A 9660-nucleotide genomic window follows, 5' to 3' on the forward strand; every position below is an offset into this window, starting at 1 on the left:
ACTAGATTCTATATGCCTTTGCTTAGTAACAAAGGGTGAGAAAGGGTGAACATTTGGAATTTGATAGATCAAAATATTCTTTATATTTTCTGATGTAAAATTTGCTTCCTAGTTTAATATAGACAATGTATTTGTTTCATGTGTATTTTTAGCAAGGTCTACCATTTCCAAAAGTTTATTAAAGTCCACAAGCAATTAATAGTCCATTTGTGCCAACAGCAAAGAAAAAAAAACTGAAATCAAGTTTCAAAAAAGAAGCTATTAATAAAAGGCTAGTGTTTTCCTTATTACTCTAGAAACACATACACATCCATAAACGGTGTACCATATAGCCTAAGGAAGTTGTATTACCAAACACAAGCATTCATCTATCAGCTCTAGTTTATCTCAGGCCATTCAACTTTCCAGGACCTATGTCTTACATGCTTGAATGTGAAAGGAATTCAGTGGCAATTTAATTGTCCAGTTATAATCAAAAGCGAGGAACTGCTATGCACTATAGATATTTTAGAAACTTTGATGGAAACCAGTCAACCAAGAAAGGGCCATTCGCGGGGCAGTAAATTTGGATGGTCATCAAACATTCACAAAGTCATAATTATATGGAATTGCTTTAATTACTTTGTTGTCTCAAGTAAGATGGATGTATGGTAAAACTCAATATACTCTAATCAATTAGTATGAAATTAGAGTATAGGCACAATGTTGGACAGCAAATTAGCTTCAGAAAAATAACTTTCCTGAAAAAAATTGACAACAAATGAGATGGGAAAATTAGGTCTATACCTAGCTATAGTCAAATTTCCTAGAGAGAAGTAGTGAATGGTGGAAATTTCACATACAGTGGAGGAGCTTACCAGTGACTTAGGTGACGGCACGGCAGTAGGGTTGAGATCACAGCAGCGGCGACAACGTGTTGTTCAACCAAGGAAGAGAGTATTGGCCAAGCACCCTTTGCAAAAAAAGTGAAAAAGTTAAATATATAGTTCGTCAAACAGGAAAACAGCACTATACAAAGCGAATTTGATGGCCCGATATAAACAACAGTTCGAAAAACAATTCATCACGATTTTAATGCCTTTAATATGAAGTAGAATTTTATGGCAATTGCGAATCGCATCAACTAAATCTACATAATGATTTAGTAAGGCACATTCACTAGATATATGCATTCTAAATTCATAGCATTGAGTTGGGTTCTGGTTTGCACAGTTGGCTATACTAGCATATTTACCCCCAAGTCAGCTCAAAATATTTATCAAATATTAGTATAAAGTAGAATATACTATAATAGGCCACTAAGTAGAGAAGCATGTTGTAGACTCAAGTTTGTGTGTTGTTAAAACTGGGAAGCATAGTAAAAATCATTACCCAAAGAAAAGATGAATTAATTATAATCTATATTTATATAACCATCCCTACTGAGTTTAAAAATGGCCAATAACACCCATTGTTCGTGCACCCAAACCACATTACCACTCATGAGATGGGATTCCATCAATTGGGCAATTTTTAGTCAATCTTGAAGACACAATAAAACCGGACTTGCTAATCCCCATCCTTCAACCTCTATTTAAATGTGAACCGATAGTTGTCCTAAAAACAAATCGTGGTTTCCCTAAGTTATAACATACAATTCATCACAAATAGTTTAAATCAAGACAAACTCTTACATACAAAAAATGAAAAGCAAACATTCAACCAAAATCAGTTCTATTGTACTGAATGACAGAGAATGGATCGAAAAGGTAGAGAAACAGAGAGCATACCTCCGATTGTACGGTCTGGCCATCGGATGGTGCGGCAAATGATGGGCAACAAATCACTCTTGGTGGTGATCGGCGGGAGAGAAGAAATACCTCTAGGGATGTTATGCATAGCAGTCGAATGAGAGAGAGAGAGAGAGAGAGAGAGAGAGAGAGAGATAACCACGGAGAGAGAAACACCAAGCTGATTGCAGGGAATCGAAGATGCTTTCTGGCCAGCGGAAAGAATTTCACGGTGCCGATCGGTGGCTACATAATGGCGCGAGGATAAACCGAAATAGCTGCAAGAGTGACGGCAAGAAATCCCAGAAAAAGGTCTCGAATGAGGGAAACCCACGAGTTGAAATCCCAGAAAAATGTCTCGAATGAGGGAAACCCACGAGTTGTGCCTGGCCGAAATTCCTAGGGAATGAAAATATATATAGTCTATTTAACATAGCAGCGACATCTCGACGTTAAAAGATTTTCTGAGTTGTGTGTTACCTCTTGCGGCGACCTTGCTCGCCGTACGCCCCCTGATTTCCCACGATTGAAGTCACTGCCAGCTTATAAAGAAAGCTATTAACAGTTGCGGCAAATTACTATCGCCGTTGTAGCTCCTTCATAGCTACGGGTCCCCAAACTGCCGTAAAATTATCCCAACTGCGGCAATTCAAAATAGCTGCGACCAAATATTGCCGCAACGCCAGATTTAATAATCGCGCTTCAGTAACTCCCCGAGAACTCATCTACACATTACGAAATCTTTGAAACTATCGACAAATTTTTCATCGCCAGTGAAAAAAACGCCGCAATTGGACATAAATGTTGTAGTGACATCCCATTTAAGCAATTTTGTGTTTCTCTCAATTTTGATACATCCCTAGTCGTCGTTGGTTCTATTAATTTGTTAAAGGGAATTGTGGAAGACCCAATTATCAAGCCGGCAGGGTCTCAAGTCTGTTGAATCATTAACCACCTTTTTATTACTTCCTTCCCACCCGCAAAGGAGGAAATTGGCAAAGCGACAATCATTTGTCTTCACCTTGTTTATCTGGGGTCCTCATCTCTGACCTTTCATTATGGTTACCGATGGGTGATGCAGGAAGGGCCTACCTAGAGCCACAGAGAGGGAGAGAGTATGCGACTGAGGTTTTGTTTTTTTAAAGCTATTTGTGCAAATTTATTTTCATGAATTTATTTTCCTTCTCTTTAAGTCTGAAAATCTGTTTTGAAAGGACCATCTTGGAAATTAAAATTATAAGCGTGGTGCCAGATTCAACAACAACAACAAAAACCTCCGGTCCCAAGTTTCAGGTGAATATTCATGCAACCTTGTGCAAATTGGCTCTTTGAAAGAAAGATGCAAGAGATTTTTTAAAATTTCTGATTTTGTTTTCTGGCGTTGCAATCATTCAAATGTTCCTAAGCAATTTCTGAGCTGTAAATTGAAATAATTCAATCAGAGTCTTATACCCACTTATATAGGAAGTTGGATGGTAAATAAGTAATGGAGATTAACAATAGCCACAGATTTTGTTCTTCAGGGATATCATCAACAGCAGCCAAAGGCCAAATGCCAAGAAAAAATATAATAAACAGAAAATATACCAGACTTCGAAAGCAATAGTTATGCAACTACAAATATGCCCATACCGTGGCTGCTCTCAGAAAAGTTCAAATATAAACCAAGCGCTTAAATGTATTACAAAATAAATAGTAACATCTTATTAAAAAGAAACAAACTCCGTTCTACGTACAGGAAAAGGAGTATATCCTCCAATCAAAATTGGGTGCAGCGATCCGTGAATTTATGCCCAGCCCAAAACATAGTCAAGAACATAGATCAGGGCAAGGGAGAATGGGTAAAGTGGGAAAGCTACAAGAGCTGTCCAGAGAGGGAAATGGGTGCGGAAGCTGGCGAAGCCACCCACTACAAGGCAGACAATAACAATAACCAGTACTTCGGATGAGAACTCCCATGTCAATCCCCTAACGTAAACAAGGGCTAAGAACACTGAGAGGCAGAGGACATTATTCATTGTTGCTGCCCCATATAGCTGCATGCACCGACAAAAGATATGAATTATAATCAATCACTTCAAATCAATCGAGGTACAAGAGACGCAAAATATCTGAGTTGTAATTCTACCTATCAATTATGAATGACATTATCCATATTTTGGCTGATTAATTGTTTTCCTTAAGGAGTCGTGGTGCACCGTAGCCCGACGAATTCTACCGAGAACGCTAAATGACTTCTTCTTTTTTCGTACATTTTTTTATATCCTTAAATATTTTTAAAAAAATTTACAACGTCGTTAAAAAATACTATATATATATATATATATTTATTGGGACCATCCTTGAAACCCATCCTCGGGACAACCAGCATTTCCCTTGGCTAAGACACCAAAAATACTATTTGGTATATATATCTTGAAACTTCTGTAATTTATCCGGCATTCCACGGTGGAATTTCCAACCTATAGAACAAGCTGATATGAAGAGTGGGGGATGAGAAACAAACCTCAGAATATGTCAATGAGGCAGTTTGACGTTTGTCACGACTAGCAAATATAATTGCCGACACAGCTTCGGTAGAGTTGGTAGCCATAGGCAGCACGATGAAGGAGATGAAGAAAGCAGGAATACCGGTGGCATCAGAAAAGTTATCAACAGCATCTACCAAGGGGTCAGCAACTGCGGCAGCAATGACAGTTCCCAGCAACAACAATAGCACTGCTTTGATAGATGTCCACCTGGAACCCCCAGCATCCTCAGATTCTTCATCGCTTTCATCACCCACATCCAACAAATCTTGCTCTTTATCTGTGTCCTATAATAAATGAGTTTCCAAAGAAGTCAAGCATCTTGTTTGAAATGAAAATCACGATTGAGCCCAATACAGCTCAACTTAATTACCTGGTGAAAGGCATTTAAAAACCCAAGCGTGCGAGAACCATGACCACTAGAGGGAGTCCGTATACGCATTGCCCTCTTCAGCCATTTAGAAATGCAATTGACAAACTCTCTCTCGTCAATCTGACCATCTTGGGATGAATCAAAATCTCTCATTAATTTATCTACAGCATTATCCTTTTTAAGGTCAATCGCTTCAAATCGAATTCCAACAAGCAATGCTCTCAATTCACTATATGAAATTTTTCCATCTCCATCTATGTCTACTACAGAAAACAACCTGTCATGATATTGAACAAATTCAGCAAATACCAAAACAAGCTTTTTAATGGGAATAAACTGTTACATAGTTTAACAAAATCAAGATTTATAAAATAAAAAAATAAAAAATAACAATAAAAGATTAAAAAAAAACTAACTTTTTAATGCCTTCCTCATTAGGTTCACCATTATCACTTAGCAGCCTCCCCACTGCCCGATCTTTTAGATGCCTTAGAAGTCCTAATATAACACGCTTGTGCTTCACATAAGATATTTTCCGTCTCTGGATCCCCGGTTGAAGGACCTGCAAAAGGTTTTCCATTTTATCCATCCAACAACCAATGCTCTCAATTCACTATTGCAAAAGAACCTGCGAGTTTGAGATTATGGTTAATGGAATGTTCGATCCTCACCTTCAAGTTCCCTTGGCAACGGTGAACAGGGCAAAAAACAGAAAACCTTAGCGCCCAATGTGCACTGACCTAAGTCTCTAAAGAGCTAGGAACTAAGGATGGTGGATAATAAAGTACTTAAAACTACCTCGGGGATACTTCATTTGGGGTGTTCTTCGGGACTCAATTTCTTCAAAATTACTTGGCAGAAAATTAAATTTCACAAGTATCAAAGGAAATGAAAGAAGATGTACGGAGAGAAAAGTTTAGAACAAATGCCATTCAACATACCATTCAAAACAATCCACAGGAGAATGGAAAATTTAGATAAGGATGGCTAATGAAACTGTCCAAAAAAAATATAATTATGGCATGGACGTCACACTTACTTGATAAAGACAATAGGAAATCAATAGTAGGAGAGAGACAATAAGCGCAATCAGGACTGCCAAGTGCCTCCCCGACGTTGAACCGAGAGCTTGTAGTATTTGAACGATTAAAAATGGGATGACAGAAACTACCATAATCCTTGCAGTATAGCTAGTCCAGATATCAGTACTAACACCCGATTCTGCAACCATAGGGATTTTACTGGGTCATGAATCCAAGTTTCACGTTTAATCCTACAGTTAAAGAGCAACTCTAAAGGAAACATAAACAAACGATTCAGATGTTTAGGATAAGTATAGTTAGGATAATAACTTAACCATCCATATATTCATAACTCTCACAAGTTCACAATGCAATACAGTTCAATGGATGGCATAATTCTGTGCATGTCTATTACATCCTTTTTTTTTTTTTTTTTTATAAGTATTATTACATCCTTTTTACTTTTTACTTTATTCCATAATAGACTTTAATGGCATGAACATACATGATTTCCTTGTATCTTTAGACACTCATGCATAAGTATTGTTGCTCTTGTATATGTTTATGTATATTTGTATTCGCCTATTTTAATAAAATTCTTATTTATTGATAATAAAAAAAAAAAAAATCCGAAGGACATACATACCAGTCAAGTTAAACCCTTTTGTATCTTTTGCATCTTGTGCAACTGAATCAACGAGATCGCACTTGCCAACAATAACGCATGTTCCCCATATGATTGTAAGAAGCATAATAGTTGAACCAGCTAGCAAGCCCATACCAACAGAAACTTGACTTTGAGCAGTTGCTGTGCTTCCTGAAAGACCGGATACCATACACAGGGTAGGAGATTATAATTAAGAAGCATTAGAAAATCAACCGAAAAGTGTGGAATTCTCAATGACTCGGACAGATAAAATCCAGTAAGAGAGAGAGAGAGAGAGATAACAGGGTCAAGTTTATGTAAGATGATAAGAACACTAATCAGTAACCGGTCAGACCTTTTGAGCACAATGAACCAAACAAGGTGAGCGTATACATTCAAATTAAAATTAACAAATTTTGGAGAAGTTTGAGGTTTAGCTCACACCCTAAGCAGTGAGCTAGCTGTGCAATTACATGGATTCAGCTTTATGTTAAAAAAATGATAATAAGCAAATTAAAGGTTAGGCATCAAGAATTCTAATCTCAAACTCAAAATTTTCATCTCATCATTATAATTTTTTCAAATCTCCATATAAAATATAATAAATAATTTAACTTTTTCTTAACTTTTTCAAATAACAAAAAAATAATAATATATTTTAATATTTCAAAATTCTCACTTATCAAACCATACCTTAAATGAATATCATCATTTTGTTTTTAATTTAAAGGATAAAAAGCAATCAGGAAAACTTCAAACTTCTTACTGCTACCAAAACTCGGTAGCAAACTTCCTAGCTAGTTCTTTCAAATTATCCAATAAGTTCCATATTAAGCCTTTTTAATGAAACCCAATATGAAAACAAAGTAATTAAAAGTATTTATTATATTTTATGTAAAAATTTAAGAAATTTATAATATTGATAAAATGAGATGAAATAAAATGAAATACTCTCACAAAGTAGACCTTACTCTTATGCCAATACAAAGCATGCAGCGTAGTCAAAACTCAAAAGCAAATTCGTTGCCACCAGCCTAACGGTTAGAAAGATGATAAAAGTCTATTTATAATTTTTTTTTTACCATTATTTATTAAACAATCTATAACGTGATATTAAATGATAAAATCGTAAGAAAAATATAATATATAATTTTTAATTATTTAATTCTGCTCCATGGAGGATGAGAAAACGGAAATGATGAGTAGCTGAAATGGATAAAGAAACTAAATGAAATCGGAGCCCCAAAAGTTCATATGCATCAACTTAACCTAAAGTAAAGGGAAATGACTCAATTAAATTGAGTCGGTAGGGTCAAGAACTGTTAGCTTTGGACTCAATAGCAATGTTTTGAATACCGTATCGGATGGCGTATCGGTCAAGGTACTGGAACGAAATATTTCGATACCGGTACCGTTTCGTGTACCGTTTCGAGATAGTCGATATATAAATAAATTATATATATATATAAATATATATATAAATTATATTTTAAAATAATAATCTATATATGAATAAATTATACATGAATAAATATGTATATATAAATTATAAATAGTCTTATATGAATTGGGGTCAAAAAATGAGATTATAACTTAAAAAATTAAAAAAATATATATATAAACGCCGAAATATCCAAATACCGGCCGGTACAAGCCAAAATACAAGTCGGTACTGTCGGTATTTCAGCCGATATGAAACAGGTACATTCTCTGTACCGGCCTGTGACCAGTACGGAAAGTACTGGCCATACCGGCCGGTACGATACGGTAACAAAAACACTGCTCAATAGGCAGGAGGTAGAAGAGCGCAGGGAGGGGTTGAAGATATTTTCGCAGATTGCGGCAAGATTATTCTTTTCTTTTTCTTTTTTGTTTTTAAGACTTTTAAGAAATTAGTTTCCGTTAAAATGTTTGGCCAATTAAGGAAATCAAGGAATAAATAAATAAATAAATAAAAATAAACTTAAGAAATATGATCCAAAATTCTATTATATTTTTTTCATAACAAATATATTTTTTTACCAATTAAGGAAATCAAGGGAGAAAGAAACTCGACGTGTTCACATTAACTTCCAAGTTTTAAAATTTTCTTCCGCTTTTCAACAAACAAACAGACCAAACAAACAAAAAGAAAAAAAAAATCCAAATTACAATTTCTTCACAGAATAAATAGAGAAAAACTGAAAAGTTAATAGCTAGAAGTGCTCACCAAGAATAAGTATGGCATCCGGAAGGGCGCCGAGGATTGGAAGGAACAACCCGCCGACAATACCAGGGCCAAGAATATCCAACAAGAGCTCGCTGCCGTTGGACAAATAGGTGGCGGAGAGGAACATGAGTGAGCCATAGACGACGATGAGGAAGATGTTTCCAAGGACGGTGGTGGTGCACGGCAAGAACCCGTAGGTCTGATCGCAAGTGGACTCGGCAGAGAAGTAAGAGGACCGGTTGAGAGCGAGGTAGGGCGGTCCACGGAGCTGCTGGACCCCATCGGAAACTAGATCAGAAGATAAAGATGAGTACGTACGTTGGGTGATGAAGCGGCCATAGGAGGGATCGCATGATAAGATCAGGAAGAAGAAGAGGAGGAAGGAGAGGGTTAGATGCTTGGCCGACATGGCCCTTAGCCTTAGAAGAAGGATTTTAGGCAGGAGGTGGGGATTTTGGGGGAGTGTTGATCAGTTAGACATGTGAGAGTGAGCATGAAAGCCTGCTTTTGAATCTGTAAAATACCGTTAGTTGCCCCTGAACATGAAAGTCTTCCAACCGATACAAACAACTTCATGTAAGTACGAACGAGCTGCATGCAACGAGCAGAATAATATAACAAAATAATTTTGCTTATCATATTCACGTACTATTTATCATTCCTGCGCACCACATTAAAACGGTATAAAAATCGGTTAAATCAATTGGAACAGACTCAAACCGGCCGCCGAAGCTCAAAACCAACCGAAACTGACGTATAACCAAACGGCCGACGGTGATTTTAAGTCAAAACCGATATCTAACAATTCAATTCCAATTTAAACTTGAACCAAACCGCTGAACCGACCGACAGGAAGCCTAGAATTAATTATGTTAATGCCAACTGGGATGCTTTGATGTCGGTAGAGATAGTGCTGAAGGGGGAATCTTGACTGCTTTGAGTGCTTAGATAAAGTTTCAATATCAACCTGTAGTGTAAAGCTCTGTGGAGAGCAATGGAACTGTGTGTAGATTTGGATTTTAGAAATCATGTTATCTTTGAAGGAGATGCTAAGGGATTGCTAAGGGGTCATCAGGGCCATCAATAGTGAAGATGATAATTAGTCATGGCATG

General features: G+C 36.7%; 1 protein-coding gene across 1 annotated transcript; it reads right to left on the reverse strand.

Annotated features, from left to right (window-relative positions):
* Window positions 1-3343: 3343 nt before the first annotated feature.
* On the reverse strand, window positions 3344-9271 carry LOC122281392 (sodium/calcium exchanger NCL-like). The gene is made up of 7 exons (XM_043092836.1): window positions 8551-9271; window positions 6339-6527; window positions 5710-5891; window positions 5087-5232; window positions 4671-4947; window positions 4276-4584; window positions 3344-3805 (listed from the first exon to the last, which is right to left on the reverse strand). Exons 1-7 carry the CDS (start codon window positions 8954-8956, stop codon window positions 3557-3559), a joined length of 1758 nt encoding a protein of 585 aa, XP_042948770.1. The 5' UTR covers window positions 8957-9271; the 3' UTR covers window positions 3344-3556.
* Window positions 9272-9660: the final 389 nt, after the last annotated feature.

Source organism: Carya illinoinensis, chromosome 11 (genome assembly GCF_018687715.1).
Source record: "Carya illinoinensis cultivar Pawnee chromosome 11, C.illinoinensisPawnee_v1, whole genome shotgun sequence".
In the NCBI taxonomy this organism is placed as follows: Eukaryota; Viridiplantae; Streptophyta; class Magnoliopsida; order Fagales; family Juglandaceae; genus Carya; species Carya illinoinensis.

Excerpts from the sequence above, each read along its gene's own strand:
- LOC122281392 (XM_043092836.1), bottom strand. The coding sequence starts at position 8,956 with ATGTCGGCCAAGCATCTAACCCTCTCCTTCCTCCTCTTCTTCTTCCTG. Across the intron at positions 4,948-5,086 it reads AATGAGGAAGGCATTAAAAA|GTTGTTTTCTGTAGTAGACA; the intron begins GTTAGTTTTTTT and ends ATATCATGACAG. Across the intron at positions 3,806-4,275 it reads CCTCATTGACATATTCTGAG|CTATATGGGGCAGCAACAAT; the intron begins GTTTGTTTCTCA and ends CGGTGCATGCAG.